The following is a 19,904-nucleotide window of genomic DNA, read 5'->3' on the forward strand; positions in this document are numbered from 1 at the left end:
AAGCCGTTTTTTACGAACAGTCCAAGAAACGCTCACTTTATCTATTAGTGCCCTTATGTTGTTTTTAAACATTTTAAATCCTGCATTAACTTTTCATATGGTATTTTCATACAAGGTTATCTAAAAATTTAGATTTTTTTTACTTGCAATATGCTCTTTAAACCAAAAAAAAAAAAATCTTTGTCTTAACTTAAAATATCAAAAGAGTCAGTGACCACAACTGTTATATATATATATAAAAGTACAACACATTTTCTTAGAAAAAGTAGAACGGGTCTGAAAGAGTAATGAAACATCTCTTGTGAAAACCACTTCAGATCACAAAAGCATTTATATTCACTTTCAAAACATAAGGGCCCAAGAAAATAAAATAGCCAGCAAAACCTAGTTGAATTTGAAATACCTTTCAACTGTTCAACTGATCCAGGCCTGTAGCTCGGGTACGTTGTAGCCTCAAATCAAACGGCAGCTTCACCACACATGCCAAACAAAAAAGAATGGCACTTTTACTCAACGTGAATGTAATCTCACTCTGCGTTTAAACAACAACAAAAACCTAGTTTTCAACAAATCCTTCATGACAAACCTTCACAATATAGTTATGAATACAAGTGCAGTTTGGTGTGTGTGTAGGAGCTACAGAAGTGGAAAATCCTCACTCGGAGTGTGAGAAAAACACATTTTGAGAAAAAAGATTTTTATGGAATTCCACTAATTTCTATTGAAAGCCACGGATTACAGACAAAATATGCTTTAGGTCCAAGTAAAATCCATGCGTCACAAGGTTTAACATCCAAAACAACACATCACCAGTCCATCACAGGGGAACATGACCTGACCCAGACAGCAAACTGACATTGAATCAACGTGGAAACGACGTCTCTCATGACATTGAATCAACGTTGATTTTGCTCATCGAATTAACGTTGAACCAACGTCAGACGCGGCATTCTTCAAAGCTAAATGAAAATCGAAAATTGGTTTGCTTTCATAACGTTGAAACAACGCGTTGATTTCAAGTTGATTTTCCGTTAGTTTTGAAAGAATGATGCGTCTGACGTTGGTTCAACGTTAATCCGATGAGCAAAACAATGTCAGATCAACGTTGTTTCGATGTCATATTTCCACGTTGATTCAATGTCAGTTTGCTATCTGGGGAGGGACTCACACACACTTCAGGATCCACAATTACACATTTGTTTAGGATTATTTAGTAATTATACTATACAGAAACTGAAATGTGTTGAGTAATTTCATTGTTATATGTGTAAAGTATAGAATATATGTGTTGAATATATGTGTTAACCCGTTGGTAAACCCGTTTTTTACGGGTTTCTCACGTAGTTTAGCTCTTTTCCCGCTGTCTTCCGGTTGTAGTAAAATATCCCATATTTTTACGCTCTGATTGTGTGAGACGTACAAGCTCGAACAGATTCGGCTTGAAGTCGTTCATCCTGGGATGCGGCTCCGCGCGCTGTCACAAAAAAGCTGTACACACAGCCAAGCAAAATTAGGTCTTGCCGGTCTTGCGGAATGAGGTCGGTCCGTGTACCTTCAGATAATTTGTTTTTTCGTTTTTGTTTAAAGAACGGAAAGACGAAGAAACCGTTAGTTGATCGCATATTCAAACCTTCTCGTGGACATAAAAAACGAGTTTCCGTTGGTCTGTGTACGTTTTGATAGTTTCTTTTCTCAATTGAAACGAAATGAGCAGAAACGAGAAAACGGCGCAGACATGTGTCAATGTGACGTGTTTTTTTTTTTTTTTTTTACGAAAAAACTAGATTTCGATCTTGATTTTTCTGGGTTTTTTTGTTGTTGTTTTTTTTACAGGCAAAAAAAGGAACTTTTCCAAAATTCATTTTTCACATGTGGGCAGTGCTGAGACGCCCCCTTCTGCCGATTGGTCAAGCAAATCTGAGCATGTGACATCATCAGTCGTCGCTTGAGGTCTGTTCAACAAAATAATAGTCCTCTACTATAGCAACCCATTCTTAAACTGTACAGGGCAGGTCCTATTGGGCTTTCTTCTTTTAATCTTTACGCGTTTCACAAAAATATTTACATCAGAAATATTAAATATAAGTCTGTCACCAGCCCGTTTTATTTAGCTTAAGCCATGTCCACACTAATACGTTTTCGTTTGAAAACGTATATTTTTCTCTCCGTTTTGGCCTTCCGTCCACACTGAGACGCCGTTTTAAGTCAACAAAAACGTATTGTTTGGAAAACGCTCTCCAAAGTGGATAAATTTGAAAACGCCGTTTTCGCGTTGTAGTGTGGACAGTGAAACCGGAGGTATTTCAAAACGATGACGCAAGTTTAGTCATGTGATCCATGTAGTACCAATAGATATTCATGTTTATCAGTATTGTGCCTGTTATGTGTTATTCATTTTTACACTATTGCTAAAATATGTTACTTAATATGTGCTATTCTTCATAGCACAGTACTGCAAAGATGACAGATAATGTAGTCTACTCACATTTGCTGTCCTGCGGCAAAACAGGAGAGCAGTTGCGTTTTAGACCAAACATATGGTGACTGAATGCGACCTGGACGCATCCGTGATGGTGAGATATTTTGCTAAATAAAATTATCCTGTTATTGTGCGATGACATTATTATTTATTTTCCCATCTGTATCATCTCAGTGAGCTTTTGTGAAGTTTCACGCATGCGCAGTAAAGTGAATTTAGAAGTTTCTCATCCACACTGAAACGCCGGGAAACACCTGAAAACGCTAGTGTGGACGGAGAGCGTTTTTAAACGAAAACCCCGTTTTCAAATGTATCCGGATTAATGTGGACGTAGCCTTATTGCGGAGTTAAATCTGTTTGGTGAAGCTGCGCTTGACAGCGGCGTGCGGGAGAGGCTCACAGACCAATGTTCAGTCAGCAGTCAGAACTTTTTTTAGACAGTAAACGCTCCATTTTGACACGGGATTGTGATTGCAAATACTGTAATGCCAATCGGCTGAGGGTGGGTCCCGGGTAGGCCTACCGATGATGAACTGAAACACGTTTTTATGTCCACGAGAAGGTTTGAATATGCGATCAACTAACGGTTTCGTCGTCTTTCTGTTTTTAAACAAAAACGAAAAAATAAATTATCCGAAGGTACACGGACCGAGGTCATGCGCACCCAACTTTTCGCTTTTGCCGTGGTCGAGCGGACGCATGTGTAATGTACAGCTCAGGATATTCCGACAGTATTAGCCGTCCATTCATTTTGATTTCCGTGTTTGTTTCTATGTGCCGTTTCTATTGGCTGCGCTAATAATCATCACAGAGTGCAGTGGCAAAACTACTTTGGGGATGGATTCTGGGAAATCTCTCTTATTTTCAGTGTTCAATGTTAACAGCCGTTAGGCTTGTTGGACTTTATGCAGCTCTGCGCAGAACGATCGGCGGCTGACTTGAAGCAGTGCATGCCGGTTAGAAATTTTGTCCGTCTTGATGCAGCGCTGACTCCACGTGACTGTGACGTATGCCATCAAAGTACCGCGAGAGCGATTCGAGAGTAGCCGGAGGACTCTGATGATGTCACAGCTGTTCCATGATTGGCCGGATTCACCGGTCACGTGCGTTTCGTGTTTATTTTCACACATTTAGTTCCACTAAAGCTCACAAATCAGTTTTTTATAACAGTAAACAGTCTTTAAATGTGTCAAATGTAGTCGCAATGTTATATTGTGTCATGTTTATCAAAATAAAACTGATTAAAAAATGTTGACTCCACTTCATTAATATAGGCTTATTTTAAACTAGCCTGGGTTTCTCTATGCTGCCTTGCTGCAGCGTGATTTTATTCACACTGCTAGACAGCCTGGACACCATGAATCAAATTTTCCCCTGAGATAAGGAACCAATAACAGAACGGGGAGGGAGCGGCAAGACAATGACGATGTCTATGCGACACTGAAGCAGTTTGTTTATATCTATGGACCCATCATGGCAGCGGACGCAAAGTTACCATACAGCCTGTGTATACGTATCGTAAAACTTCAAATAATAGCCCGGGCTTTTATTTTCCCAAATCGTCGAACTGCACTGGCTTGAGACAGGCGTCTATATGAAACAGCCTTTATAATTTAGTATTGAGATGTTGTTCATTGATTCTCTAATCTCTAAAAATCTCCAAATGCTCCACATGAAACTGCGGTCATGTTTTTGCCTGCCGTGTCTCGCCTTAACATTGATCTTAAGCATATCTTGAAAAGTTGTTTCAATAATACATTCAATACGCACTCAATACAGTATAATTTAAATATATTAAGTAGGGGAGAGCAGGGGCGAAAGTACCATATTTCAGAAAAGCATCATTTTAAAAGATGATGGTTTAGACAGAGATATATTTTTGCTCTGGTCAGTCACTCACAAGTGTGGTCTATCAATACCGATGCATTTTGTTGTATATTTGGAGTGTTTATAAGTACAGAAAAGATGATTATTCTCTTCAGGTGGATCGTTTATATCTTTATATTTGGTTTTGATCATATTTTTCAACCTGTTCAGATTTTTCTGTTCTCTGTTACGTTTTTTGAACAATTACGTCACAGTATTTGCAGAGGAACTGACAAATAAGGACATTGACTACCGGTCCAACACTTCGAGCAATCCGCCATTATTATTTCTCGCTCCGATTTTGTAGTCCGAGCTCAATGATGCAGAAGTTACGAGAGGGCAAGTCAAAATGTTCGGTTGTTGGATCTACGTGAAGCACTTCAAGGATTCCCACTTCAACAACCTCCGCCAGTATAAAGAAGGGTTTGCCGATTGACTTCGTCTGAATGAGAGGTAAATTCCTTCTATCTTTGGAGATGACGAACAGAGCATTTCGATAAGCTGTAAATATCGTTAATAAAAATAAAGTACTTTACTTTCTTAAAACACATGGTGGTCATGGTTTAGCAGTACCTTTGTCTTTCTTTGTTTTTGTTTTGAAGTAACCTTACACGTCTGCAGTATTATTGTTCTTGAGTTTCATCAATGGTCATTTACGTTAGCTGCGTTGTTTTCTGATGCTTTTCTAAACTTATCATATTATCAATACAGATTTATCAGTAAGATTAAATCGTAGTCATTTATCTTGTCAGTGTGCTTGTTTTAACAAGAGTAGTCGACTTTCACTTATAACACAATACAGTTACATGCCATTGCAATACATCCCTATGAAGAAGACGTTGTTCTGCAGGTTCGTCGTCGACTTTTTCAAATCACTCGTTTTGGCTCGAATATGTAAGGCTTGATGGACAAGTCTTCCGTTGATGACATTTTATTAACTTGTGAATAAAAATGTTCTTTGACGCTATATAATCGTATATCTCTAATCAAACTACAAAATGGCTGAACGGGATGGAGTTGAACCGACCGTGAACTCAGCAACCTGGAGAGCGGACGGGGTATGACGCATCTCCTTTTTATTTAAAGGGGCCGCTTCAAAACGGGTCGCTCACAGACGCACATCAGAAAAGGGGTAAAAAAAAAGGGCTCTGTGGAGCTATAATAATGAGGAATTCAGACCCAAGCATTGCAGTTATGTTTTATATAGACCACAAATGTATGATTTATATGTAAAAATGAATGATTTAAAAGCATGATATGTACCCTTTAAGACTGCTCATGTTACTTTCGACCCCATCAGTTGGGACCAAAGTAACACACAGGTGGGTCAAAAGTAACACCACAACATACAAGCTAGATTTATTGTGTTACTCTTGTTTTTTTTGGTTGTTTTTTTTAGCCTAAATATGACCATGATGTAACTGCAAACATATTTTAGCCTTTTTCTTTGCAAAAATTTCATTTAAAATTTCAGTTTCATTAAATGTTTCAAAAGTAGCCCAACAGTACATACTTGAATTATTTAGACTATTTTGATATTGTCAATCCATTTTATAATTTTTTTTCAACACGAAAAATTTGAAAATTAAATTAAATCAGCATGATATAAATACTCAAAATAATGTAACAATAGCCATGTTTCCATTCAGCTGTTTCTATGCAATGTGCATTAAAAAAATCTGGATAGAAATCCTGCAAATGCATTGGTGGAGGCGTTAAAGCTATAGATTGACCATTACTATCTGACACATGAAACGAAAAACACAACTTATAATTAAAAAAAGACCCGCTCAGTAATTTACTTATCATACTGAAAAACTGCTTTCCGGACCTAACCGCGGGAAACGATGATGAATCATGTGATATTTAGCAGCTCGGTCAATGGCTGCATGCCGAAAGTGCTGTCATAGCTTGAAATGCAAATGTAGTCAGGGCTCAGAGAAAATCGCTTTGTTACTTTTGTCCCGGTTCTCCCCTATGTCCAAAAAAGCCCAATTTAAATGCATTTCCTCTTCACCTGGGAACACAGATGATGAAGTTTACGATCATCATCAAATGAATCTCAAGAACCTGAAATGGAAACTGGATCCGGCAGAACCTTAAAGACTTTCAAACCTGCTTTAAACAATTCCACCTTAATTTCTTTAGTTTCTTCTCCACATAATCAAGCACACTAGAGAGCTGAACAACATGTGCTAACATTTGAGCAAACGCTGAAACACAAGTACACAATAATTCCCACGTGAGACGACATGATCTTACCAGGAATCAGACTGAAGACTGAAGACGCTGCTCATCAGGAGATGATGGTGTTTATGAACTGCTCTGCAATCTTTTATCTTTTATAGTCTGAGTTAACTCCAGAAATACCAAAAAAAGATGTATTAAACATCATTAACAGTTAATGCACACCCAACCGCATCAGCAATCAGCAAACCACACTACACAATATAAAACCATTAACAGCAGCACAAGTGTTTTACAGAGGAGAATGCGAATATCCATTAATACAGTGATATAATACTAACATTTTGTCATACTGTAAGTTTATCACGTTATGATTATGCAGTAAGGACTAAATAAAGACACAATCTTATAGCAACTTTTTCTACTGAAAACAAAATCTTTATTTGCAGTTTCTTTCCAAGTCAAGCCAAGTAGAAATGTATTTCTATATCACATTTAAAAGCAGCAGAGTTGCACCAAAGTGATGTAAAACAAAACATTGAGCATGTAAACAGAAAGCACATTAAACAAAATACAATAATAAAAATAATTAAAAAAAATATAAAGACACTGATGTTTGTGAATGAATGTCAGTAAACGTTGAGTTAGTTTGATGCTGCACTACGCTTTAATAATGTTCAACTAATCCGAGTCAGATTCCAGTTATTTACACTTGATGAAATGTAAAGTATATGAACTGAAGCCACATGAGAAATGGGCATTTATGTTGAATATTTACAAATATTTACAAAATATGCCTTCCAAATGTTAAATGATGCTGTGTTAAAGGTATTAAAGATGCCATAGATGCATTGACAGAATATTGTAATTGTCCTCTGATATCTACATAAAGCTCTGTGGCTTAGGTAAGATTCTCCAGATGAGGTTTTACATGTTCATTTATAACTCTAGGATTTGTCCCAGCATGAAATGGGCTGTTCTTTCCTTATTTGAAATGGTAATGAATAATAATGTTGAGCTCCGCTCTGATTGGCTGTTTTACAGATTTGTACGCAGGAGCTGTGTGATGTACTCTGTAATACAAACATGCAAAATAATCATACTTCAGTTCTCAAACTAAATATTTTAACAAATTGACCTGATTCATTGTTGAATGACAATGGTTTCACTGCATTAGAGGAGGTGGCGTTAGCTAGAAGGAGCGAGTGAGCTTCTGTAAGCAACCAAACTAGCCTAGTTAGCTCCTGAGTCATGTGTTGATGATGAAATATAGCCATTATTACACTACAGACACAAAGGATGGACAGAGATGTATCTACAGTTGTATATGACAACACAAGACAGGAATATTATTAAGATGTAAATATGTCATCATACTATTTAGCTATGCTCACTACTTGGAGCTCGCTAGTTAGCTAAGGTTAAAGTTACTGTACTTGCATCTTGCGTTTGCTCTCGACATCTCAGGGTAAATTATCGTTAATGTTGTTAGCTCACTAAGAAACTCTCGATTTAAACAGAAATGGCTTTTTTGGGGGTTTTCAGAAACACCAGATTTACACATGAACGAGGAAACAATGGTGTTCGAGGCTCACGGTATGTCCGTTCCACGTATACAGGACTCTCATTATTCAACTATGCCAAGATAAACACAGTTTTCCATTCTATGGCACCTTTAATATTGGTGAAAAGCTAATCCATGTTCAGATATTGTGAACATTAGACTTTTTCACAGTACGATACACTAGAAGAACAATCAAACCGTATCTTAGCTTAATGCTAATAATGACAGTAATGAACACTTTAATCCACATGTTGATAGTGAACATAAAAGAGATGCGGTGCATATATTTCACATATGATGATTTAGAAGATTATAATAGCTTAAATGATAAACAATGCAGTTTTTATGCATCTTTAAAGTGTCAGTCATGAAGGATTTAACCCGAAGCTCTTCTACTGAATGTCATAATTGATTTGGTTTCTGCCATTAGAAAACACTTCCCTATTGAGTGGATGTGGGTGATTTTTTCTTCAATTTTCTAAAGCTTTATTCCTGAAAGCTTGATATTAAGAGCTACAGTATGATTGCACATTTGCTCATTTCCCATCAACATTAATTGATAATGAATAATGCCACAAACCACCTCTACGTAATGTAACACGAATGTTAACCGTTTCTGCACAATATCTGTGAGCTGTCTGCTTATGTGGACTAGCATGAGTTTAGTGTGTGATTTTGACACAGATTGAGCCAGACTGAGTTTAAATTCATGTACGTCATCCACTTCTCTGTCTTGTAAAGGCTCAGGCCTGCTGCCATGTTCTTCGGTACTGAGTGTACTACTACTACACACCACCAGCCCACATTCAGACACATGAGAAGAGTGTTCAGGTATTTCATTAAAACAGGAAAAATTCCTTTCAGTTGATTTTTTCTCCCTGTAAATGAAAAGATCTGTATAAAATGCGTCTTCTTATACAAGAAAATGCTTGACAAAAGAAGTGATACCCCATGGCGCTCAGCTTTTAAACTATGATGTAAAGCCTGAACGGAGAGTGTATATAAACCACCATTATTAACAAAGACAGGAGATTTGCATGGAGCCATTGCAGTCAATTCTTTTGTTTCTGTTTTAGATTCTAATAACCAATCTGGATGTCCTTTGTTGTGGCAAAAATTATTTTAAACATCATTACTGCGTGAGAGACAACTCAGAATCAAATTTAATAAAGTGAAGTATTTATTCTTGCAAGAATAGGCCCAGACGCCAACACATCAGTTCCCCTGTGGAGGGAGTGAGACACAGACGGGAAGAAATGGGCAATCTTTATACCGCTCTTCAAGGTCCTTTTCCCTGCAGAGATTCTCAGTAGTTTTCCACAGACAAGGCCCTTTGGTAGCTTTGATTTAACACAAACTATCCCTTTTAACCAAATGACCTTCTGAACTCAGAGGTCAGAGGTCCATCTTATTCTGGAGAGTCTCGCTCCTGCACTTCAGGTATATAAACATGCAAACATTTCAGAGAAGTTCCTCCTCCAAATGATAAAACCACATTGGTTCAAGAAATGTGTGACAGGTTCAATGAGAATTTTTATCCTGAAACTTTTGTTTTTGGTTTCAAATATTTGCAGAAACAACCTTTACAGTTTCAATTACTGAATTGTATTTTTTGGACAAGCTAAATTGGCGATTGGTCCAAAAGCAAGGGTGTGATGATGATGTGATTGTGGTTTTTAGGTCTTTACTGATTGATTTACATTTTTATAATGCCATGAATGATCTTTTCACTTTTAAAATGATATGATTATGCAACTACGCTGGTAACTTGCAGTGTTTTGATTGTGGTGACATTGGGCATAATCAGTTGGAGGAGCGAACCGAATTGTGCTATGATCACCTCAGAAAAGTGTGTCGACAGTGAAATCGCAGGTCCTGCTGGGTTACATTCAGATACTGGTGCAGTCATCGAGTGTTATATAAACCACCATATGAACACTTCATTAAGGTTAGAAGAGACAATGTAAGTCACGTTGTATATTCATAGTGATCTGAACAGGACATCAAAGGGGTTATTCCAGAAAGCAGGTTCAACAAACTCGAAGCCCAACCTATCCCTGAACCCTGAGTTGACTTAATCTGTGCAGTGAAACTCTGAATATAGGCTATAAAATGTTTAAATTCATATTCTGCATATTAAACAAGTTAAAGTTCAGTGGATATTTCAGCTTTCACCTCCAGAGAACTGGTAACGTTCGGCTCAGGTAATGCGAGCTCATCTAAATAATCACCCTGGAGTAAAACTATGCAAATTATTTCTGCTTCAACATGATGCTGTTGAGAAGGAAAGGACAGGCTCCGTCAGACTCAGGGTTTCTTTAAGAAAACCCGACAGCGAGCAGGTGAATGACACAGAGTGTAAGATACCTCTCATTCAGGGAAAAGTTTCAGTAACACTTTATTTTACGACCCGCAAACAACTGGGTAAGTACACAGAAATCACGGTGTACATTTCTGTAATTATAGTATACGTCCGTGTAGGTATTAGGGAACAATATGTTAAGTTTGGGGTAATAAAGGGAGTAACAAGCAGATATACAAGCAAATTATTTAGCTAATTGGTTAAAAAATAACAGGTACTTATTCTTTTAATATATTCCAGGCAAAAAATGTACGTCTGTTGTTAATAAAATGTATCACATTTCTGGCTAAATATGTTCTTGTGCAATGTTACAGGGTAATTTTGACATCTGTGGGTTGAAAATTAAACACACACACATGTATATATATATATGAAGAGGTCAGATGCAAAAGCCTCTAAGTGCCATTTGAAATTTTCTTCTAGAATGATCATTTTGATCAAGCTTGTATATTTAAGTTCAGTGATTTCACTTATATGGCAATGATAATTACCTATTAATTGTTATTTAAGTGAAATTACTGAACTTAAATATACAAGCTTGATAAAAATCATCATTAAAGAAGAAAATTTCAAATGGCACTTTAGAGGCTTTTGCATCTGAACTCTTCATATATATATATATACACATATGTATATATATGTGATAAAAATCAAATTTATTGGCTTTTCTTACTAGATTACTTAATGTTAAATCAAAATAATTATTTTTTGCTATGATTTTAATTTAGACTGTACCTTGTGGTAATTAGTACTTACCTTATCCCATTGAATTGCAATGACACTTAAATGTCAGGGCAAATGTGTAATTAAAACTTTTGTTGTTGTTGTTGTTTTGTTTTCTTGATAACAGTACCGTTCTCTGTAATTACAGTGCAAATAGTGTTGTTTCGTATTGCTACATAGTAAGTAGCGTTTGTTACCCCCTTGTTCTGTGTAGTTACAGGGTAAGTGTAACTCCTGCGGGCTGTAAATTAAAGTGGTGCTTGTTACCCCCTTTATTACCCCAAACTTACATATTGTTCCCTTATACCTACACGGAAGTACACTATATTTACAGAAACGTACATCGTAATTTCAGTGTACTTACGAAGTTATTTGCAGGTTGTATATCTGCTTGTTACCCCTTTATTACCCCAAACTTAACATATTGTTCCCTTATACCTACACGGAAGTACACTATAATTACAGAAACGTACACCGTAACTATTGTGTACTTACCCAGTTGTTTGCGGGTCGTAAAATAAAGTGTTACCAAAGTTTCCCTCATCTCAGGGTTCACTTACTTTTCACATAACCTGCTTTCTAGAAAACCCCTCTGGAAACTGAGAAACGTTATCACCAATACTGCTACCAGTAAATAGTCCAACATGTATTTAGTAATTACTGCTGGTGATGAGTTTCCATGTGATCTAGCTTCTATAGAGATCAGAGAAGCTTTTAAATAGACTACATGTAACTCGAAACAATTACATCCCTGTAATAACCTTGGCAGCATCAAGCTGTGTTTGACTGTTCCTTAAATTGTGAATACAGGACAGCTCCTGGGCAAAAATGCTCATGCGAGACCTCTTCAACCGCTCTCTGAAACGGTCACTGTGTGCTGCCGAGGGAGAGGAAGAGACGATAAACCGGACAGATTATCTCTCCCTACTTATGAGGAATGAACAGACATTATCCAAACATTGAGGTTTGCCAGCAAAGGAGTTATTCACCTCAAACTGGTTCACTGGCCCTAAGTTTTCTCCAACATTCTCCAACTCCAGAGGTGAAAACATGTTGTACTTTGAATATTAATTGCACAAAAAATCTGAGCTTGATAGACCTTCTTTCAAAGTTTTCTTGTTGGTCGAAAGCTATCAGAGCTGTAGCTCGTCTTTTAAGGAGAGCTAACAAAGACAAGTCTAACCATCTCAGTCTGAACGGCAAAAGGCAGAACTTCATATACTCATACTGCAAGTGAGTTCTTAGAAGGATGATCTGAGAGGGATGAATCTTTGAATCTTTATCCTTTCATGGATAAAGACGGTTTACTCAGGGTGGGAGGTAGACTTTGCCAGTCAACTTTTCCAGACTCTGTAAAGCATCCTATAATAATCCCAAGAGATCATCGGATCACAAAAATGGTTGTTGCTCACTTTCACAACAAAGTTGCGCACCAAGGGAATGGATTTACCGTGAATGAGATAAGATCTAATGGCTTTTGGATACCAGGGATCAACTGTGACATCCTTTATTAGGAGTTGTATTATTTGTAGAAAGCGCAGAGAGACCTGTTGAAGGACAGAGAATGGCTGATTTCCCCAAAGAGAGGGTGGTTTCATCACCTCCGTTTACATATACTGGCATGGATTGCTTTGGCCCATTCCTTATCAAGCAGGCTTCTCATTTTCCCCCTCGAGGGAGTTTTGTTTCTAGTTTGTGTTTGTTGGTTTAATAAATTACCCATTTTCCTGATCCATTCTGTGACACTAAACCCTTTAAAAATGGACTTGTCTGTTTGTCCACCTTTCTATAAGAGTCTTTTTAAAGTTTGGAGTCTGTTTCATATTCAGAAAACCGAAAACCCGTACTCCCTTTACTTGCTTATGCAGGAACCTTTAATTCTTGGGGCTTGGTTGGATATAAATGATAAGAAACAAACAAACACACACACACACACACACCTCTATAGTTCTCAGTTCATCTCAGCTGTTATTAGTCAAATAAGACAGAAACACACACAGGAGAACTGAGAGATCTTTATTTATATTAATGATAGAAGAGAGAGAATACAGACTCCACATGTGACACACTTCTATAAAGACACAACAATATTACAAATAACTCTCTTCTGATTTCCATGCAAGCTCAGGTTAATATTTAATATAAACTTAGATCTCTTCTGATATACTTTCTGCACTTTAAATCAAGTGTTTTTAGGGATAGTTCACCTGAAACTGTCCACTGACTTCTAACGTATGGACAAAACAATCTCACAATATTGTCTTTTATGTTCCACAGAAGAAAGAAAGTTATTCATCTTTTGATTGACATGAGAGTATATGTATATGTCAGTTTTTAAGTGGACTATCTTTGTAACAGTGTGAATAGTAGTTATTTGGTAAAACGAGTATAATGTGCATGCATTAGGAACACGAGCAAGACTACGACCCGAAACTGCTTGATGTTGTTGATCTGTCAGTCTATCGGTGGAATGAAGTGAGAATAAACCGTGCTTTATACACCCCTCCTCTCCATCGTATGATAAAGTCCTGCTGATCCAGAACGCCAGCAGGAGCATCAACACTACATCAACACATCTTTAATAAAACTCTGTTACCGCATGTGTTTTATGGGCCGCAATTGAGTTTGGAGTTTGATGAATGAAGAGTTGTCTCTAATAAAGCTAAATGCCATAGAAAGGAAGGGTGTGTGAGTGAACAGAATGGCATTGACTTCATGTATGTGCAGATGTTGAAACTGAAGTGCAGGTCCGTGAATGAGACGCAGGCTTTAGCACTGAAACACAGCAGGCAAACGCTGCACTACTGTCTCCAGAGTGTTCGTCCCGTCTGTGTGTCGAATCCTGATGTGTGTCAGTTCTACAACAGCAGTGAACAGACTTCACTAACCCTCCGACATCAGGCCTGATGAACATGTACAATATACAGTCAGCCAGCGGGTTCAGGAACATGAGACATCCAGAAAAAAACCACAATATAAAGAGCAATACACTGCTGCAACTGTAACTGTAACCTCTATATTCTATAATAAAGATTGTTATTGTGAAGGGGAGAATGAGAAAAGTGTAAGTCAGAAGCACCAGGAACAAACTGCCCAAAATCTTTTTGCGCTTTACAGAAGTAAGAGATATTGCGCGTGAAAGACCGTGACAAGTGCCGATAAAACACAGAATGATTATCGGGTAGGGGATTAAACAGCCGATTGATCGAGGCAGAGGTGTAAACAGATAGTCAGAGTTAAAGTTTGCAAAGATCAGAGGAACAAACCAGACGATCACAGAAATAACACAGCAGACTTTCAGTGAATGATGAGTTCTGTACCAGATAGGATGAGCAACCAGAAGATATCGTTCAAGAGCAACACATGCCATAAAATACACACCCGCAATAAAACTATAAGCATATGCCACAACTACATCCTCTGACCATGCGATTGACATAATTAAACAAATGATCTGAAGGAGATCTGACAGAATCAAATGAATAACAAAAACTGGAGTGGACCGCTGAGATTTGATAAGAGCACACAACGCACACAGAGTTAAGATCATGATTACAATCTCAATCACTAAAATGATCATGAAAATGGCGAAAATTATCATGAAAATTATTGGGTTCGCTTCAACAAGTTTCAAGAGATATTCCTTCATCTGGCGGATCCATTCATCTTCATAATCTCCTCCACTTGATCCGTTGATATAAGAATCTCCTCCAGTTGATCCGTAGATGCTGGCGTTTAGTTCTGCCATTGTTTCATGAAATCTTGACAGGCACTAAATAACAAACCAGTCATTAGTTTAAAAAACATGCATTCATTTACTATTGTAATCATATATTTTCTTTATTAAAAACATTAGAGATAAATATATGACATGATGTGTTTTCTCTGTGATTGTTGAAATGCAGTTTGCTCAGTTTGCTTGACATGTTCTTTAGAGGAGTGTGTGTAATGTTAGAAAGCTTGAAATAGGTGAAATGTCAGATTAAAGTTTGTAAATCCACCGAACAATATGACAGAAGCAAGAATGCTGTTGTTGTGAATATTCAGTCCAGCACAGCTGCAAGTGTTCAATGGTTTTTTAAATGAGGAATAAATCTTGAGGAACTTACGTTACTGACAGGAGTGTGTGTTTGGTCTGCAGGTCAAAGCAGAAGTTTGTGGAATAACACACCGACTACCAGATGTTTCACAAGTTTCCACTGCCGTGTTTAAAGAGCTCTTCATTCACTGCACACACTGGAGAAACACACATCTTAAAGCTGGTTGATCTAACAGAGGAAACGCCTGAGATTACAGTATACACACACATATTTGTTCCAATTGTGAAACTGTAATTACCTTTAACACAATTCACAAACAAATAAACTTATAAACTCAACTTTATATCTGATGCTTTCATTTTTAAAGTTCACTCAGAGTTTATAAAATAAAAAATAAAAGCCAGCGAGCCCAACAAGCCGTACAATCGACCACACAGCAAGAGTGAACCATCCTCTTCTCTAAATCCTCCTCCAAACGTGCAAAACAATCAAATTACAGGTATCTAGCGGTGTTTCTTGCCACACGATTCCCATGATGCAACGCGACAAACGTAAACAATGACGTCACAAAAGATCCTCCTATAGAAGAAGAGCTGAAGTATTACTGAACTATTACTGTAATGCTAATACATTTAAATTGAGCTGAAATGCTATTGAAATGTTCTTCAAGAACCTTAAAATGAAGCTTCAAATACAACAACAACTTGTGATGAATTAAGCTAAATCTACACACGCAAACAGACAAAGTATAGTAAATTAAGACCTAAATGTGTATTTTGGACTTTTTTCAGCACAAGTCTGAAAGAAGACATGTTACTGAAGACAAATATCCCAAAATCTCAAAATTGACCAGAGAAAAAAAACACGCTGTTTTTGCCTGCCGTGTCTCGCCTTAACATTGATCTTAAGCATATCTTGAAAAGTTGTTTCACAATAATATATTTAATACGCACTTAGACTTAAGTCAAGAGACCAGAAACTCTCTGGTTACTGATATTCTTCTAAATATCAGAAAATCGACTGAATGGATTCGGTAAAACCCAAATGTTTAACCCTGAGGGAGTTGTAAAATGAGCCTATTTCCAAAGAAAGCGGAGTATCCCTTTAAGTATGTCCAAAAAAGCCCAATTTAAATGCATTTCCTCTTCACCTGGAAACACAGATGATGAAGTTTATGATCATCATCAAATGAATATCAAGAACCTGAAATGGAAACTGGATCCGGCAGAACCTTAAAGAAAACTTTCAAACCTGCTTTAAACAATTCCACCTTAATTTCTTTAGTTTCTTCTCCACATAATCAAGCGCACTAGAGAGCTGAACAACATGTGCTAACGTTTGAGCAAAGGCTGAAACACAAGGACACAATAATTCCCACATGAGACGACATGATCTTACCAGGAATCAGACTGAAGACTGAAGACGCTGCTTATCTGGAGATGATGGTGTTTATGAGCTGCTCTGCAATCTTTTATCTTTTATAGTCTGAGTTAACTCCAGAAATACCAAAAAAAGATGCATTAAACGTCATTAACAGTTAATGCACACCCAACCGCATCAGCAATCAGCAAACCACACTACACAATATACAACCATTAACAGCAGCACAAGTGTTTTACAGAGGAGAATGCGAATAGCCATTAATACAGTGATATTATACTAAGATTTTTTTTTTATCAAATTATGATTATACAGTAAGGCATGGGCGTCAGTTTGGTTTGAAATGTGCAGTGGGCACAGAGGCGTATTCGGAAGGGCATTTTCAAAAGTGCTGGGTACAATGACGCATTCATTCTTTTTTTCTCTTTCGCGCAGGTCATGTTTTGAAAGACGATATCCTGTAGCTTACTGATGTAAATAAATAAAAATGTATACAAAGATGTGATGATGTCCGACCAAAAATGTGATGGTTCTTTGAGTTTGAAGCTCGCATCCGAGTGAAGTCAACACATTTCAGCGCTAGATCACCTCTTATTTGACAAACAAATTAAATGAATGCTGCTAGTTAACTGGAGATGTTTTATTTGTATTGGTACATCCATTCCGCAAGATGTTTGAATGGTTGAATTGATATAATGTTTATCAGTGGCTGTATGTGTTTTGATGAGGGAAAAAATATACGAGAGCGGATTAGAATCCATGAGAAACAGGGAAGACACTTTGTGTGCATTTTGTAAGGGTTAATGCCCGACGAGGTGTCCATTGTCAGGTTTTAATGGACGACGGCGAGGCGTGAACCGGCCGACGCGCAGCGGAGGACCCAGACCATGGTATAAGATTTGTGATTTCACCGGAATGAATCTCCGCAACGGATTGAAGCGTGTTTCCGAGAGAAGACAACACATTTCAGTGCTAGATCGCCTGTTATTAAACAAATTAAACGAATGCTGTTAACTGGAGATGTTTTATTTGTATTGGTACATCTGTGCCGCGAGATGTTTCAAAAGTGGTGGGGACAAAATAGACCCTGGCAAAAAGTGGTCCCCCCCGTAAATGACGCCTATGCCTCTTCGTCAACTCGTGCTTTTCTCGCCGAGAAGACCCCCGGAGATTTTCAATCAGTGTCATGCTTTCCTTCCTTCAAGATGGGATGGAACGAAGGCTGTCTCCCTCCACCCTCAAAGTATAAATTGCCGCACACCATGATACAGAGGAAGGTAAGTCCGTAGGGAAGCACGACATGGGGTGCGTTTCCCATACAACGTCGTAGTTCGCTGTTTCACTACCATAGTACGATCCATCATTGGAGAAATCAACTAGCTAGTTGCGACTGTTTCCCGAAACCCATTGTCGCAAAGTATCGTTCAACCACGTTGGTTTCGCACGTGGTGGAGTAATAACTACTTTTAATAAAACTGTTTGAGATCCAACACGATGTTTTAATATAAATTACAAACATGTCATCTGAGGACTATTTCTAATTGTTCTCAGTTATTTTGCTTTATTACCAGACTCAATATTTGGCTCGTTCTTATATAGTAGAGCACGTTCCCACATGCGCACTCTTCAAACACGTTACTTTAAATCTTTTGACAAACTAAAAGACGTAAATTCCATTTGTATTTATTCTAATAAAAGGCATCGGTTGTACTGAATGTCAGCTTGCTTATTTTGCCCAAGACCTCCAAATGTCATGCAATATAAAAACTATGCCTCTAACCACAGGTTGAGAGCTGTCGTTCAAACCACACAACTTTGCGATGCTGTTTGCGAATGTTCGTTGGAAAGATGGTTTCGGAAAAAACCGACTCGTTTAACTATGCTGATAACGATGGAACTTGTGACCATAGTTGGCTAACGATGCTTTTGGGAAACGCACCCCTGATCGTCAGTTTCCTGAGAGGAGCGAGGAGACTGAATCCTCCTTGCCCTCCCCTCGTGCCCTCTTGGGACCTCTCAGTGGTTTTAAATGCCCTGCAGAGTGATCCCTTTGAGCCTTTGCAATCAGTTGAGTTTAAGTTCCTGTCTATGAAGACAGCACTCCTGGTTGCACTGGCCTCCATCAAGAGGATAGGGGACCTGCACACATTCTCCATTGACGAAGCGTGCCTGGAATTCGGGCTGGGTTACTCTTGTTCTTGCACGTGTTCCTGAGACCCCGGCCTGGATATGTGCCCAAGGTTCCCACTACTCCCTTCCGGGACCAGGTGGCGAACCTGCAAGCCTGCCCCTGGAGGAGGCAGACCCAGCCTTGGCACTGCTCTGTCCAGTACATGCTCTCCGTGCCTATATAGATAGAACGCAGTGTTTCAGGACCTCAGACCAGCTCATTGTCTGTTATGGTGGGAAGCTGAAGGGAAAGCCTATCTCCAAGCAAAGGCTGTCTCACTGGATAGTGGGAACATGACATCATGACTTTTGCGTAAACATACACGCCACTTTCGAGTCAGGTGGCGTGTTATCTCTACGCATTTTGAACTATCTGCGTGTATCCACGTGTATGCGTGTATGTCTACGCCATTATTGTCCGTGTCATTCCGCGTGTCTGTACACGCAGTCAAATCTCCAGTCATAAATGCCATTAACCCCAGTGACGGTTAAGTTTAGGGATGGGGTTGAGGTAAGTCATATCTTTTTTTTTCCTAGGATGGTAAGGGAACAGTCATAAATGCCATTAACCCCAGTGACGGTTAGGTTTAGGGACGGGGTTGAGGTAAGTCATATATTTATATAACGTTAAGTCAACGGCGTTCATAAACACGCTGAAAGGCGATTATGCGTCTTGATAGCACGCCAAAAATGGAAATACGAATTGGCGTGTCATACACACGCTACTTCATGAGATCAGTCTGATAGTGGACACCATTGCTTTGGCATACCAGCAGCAAGGTCGACCGTGCCCCCTTGGTGTGACATCGCACTCCACCTGGAGTGTGGCTTCCTCTTCGGCTCTAGCGCATGACGCCTCGTTAACAGACATCTGCAGAGCTGCAGGCTGGGCGACACCCAACACATTCGCCAGTTTTTATCTCCGAGTGGAGCCTATATCGTCTCATGTACTTCAACCAGCTAGCACTGGACCTGGTCAGGTGTCTTCCCCGAAAGCCCTGAGTTCCTCTAGCACCCCTGACATCGGCGCCAGTGTCTATTGCCTATGCGTCGGCTAGGTGTCTCCATGTGCATGGTCCCTCCCCTGAGCGACCCCCACATGTGTATTTCCACTGTAAGCCTCTCTGAGCATGT

The 19,904-nt window shown here is 38.7% G+C and overlaps 1 protein-coding gene across 1 annotated transcript; it reads right to left on the reverse strand.

Annotated features, from left to right (window-relative positions):
• Positions 1-13,894: 13,894 nt before the first annotated feature.
• LOC148978807 (uncharacterized) lies at positions 13,895-14,929 on the reverse strand. The gene has a single exon (XM_089130725.1). It carries the CDS (start codon positions 14,927-14,929, stop codon positions 13,895-13,897), a length of 1,035 nt encoding a protein of 344 aa, XP_088986851.1.
• Between the last annotated feature and the right edge of the window lie 4,975 nt (positions 14,930-19,904).

This window comes from Pimephales promelas, chromosome 5 (assembly GCF_988280905.1).
Source record: "Pimephales promelas chromosome 5, fPimPro1.hap1.1, whole genome shotgun sequence".
Taxonomy (NCBI): Eukaryota; Metazoa; Chordata; class Actinopteri; order Cypriniformes; family Leuciscidae; genus Pimephales; species Pimephales promelas.

What these genes read in the sequence shown, in the direction of transcription:
- LOC148978807 (XM_089130725.1), bottom strand. Translation starts at nt 14,929, where the DNA reads ATGGCAGAACTAAACGCCAGCATCTACGGATCAACTGGAGGAGATTCT.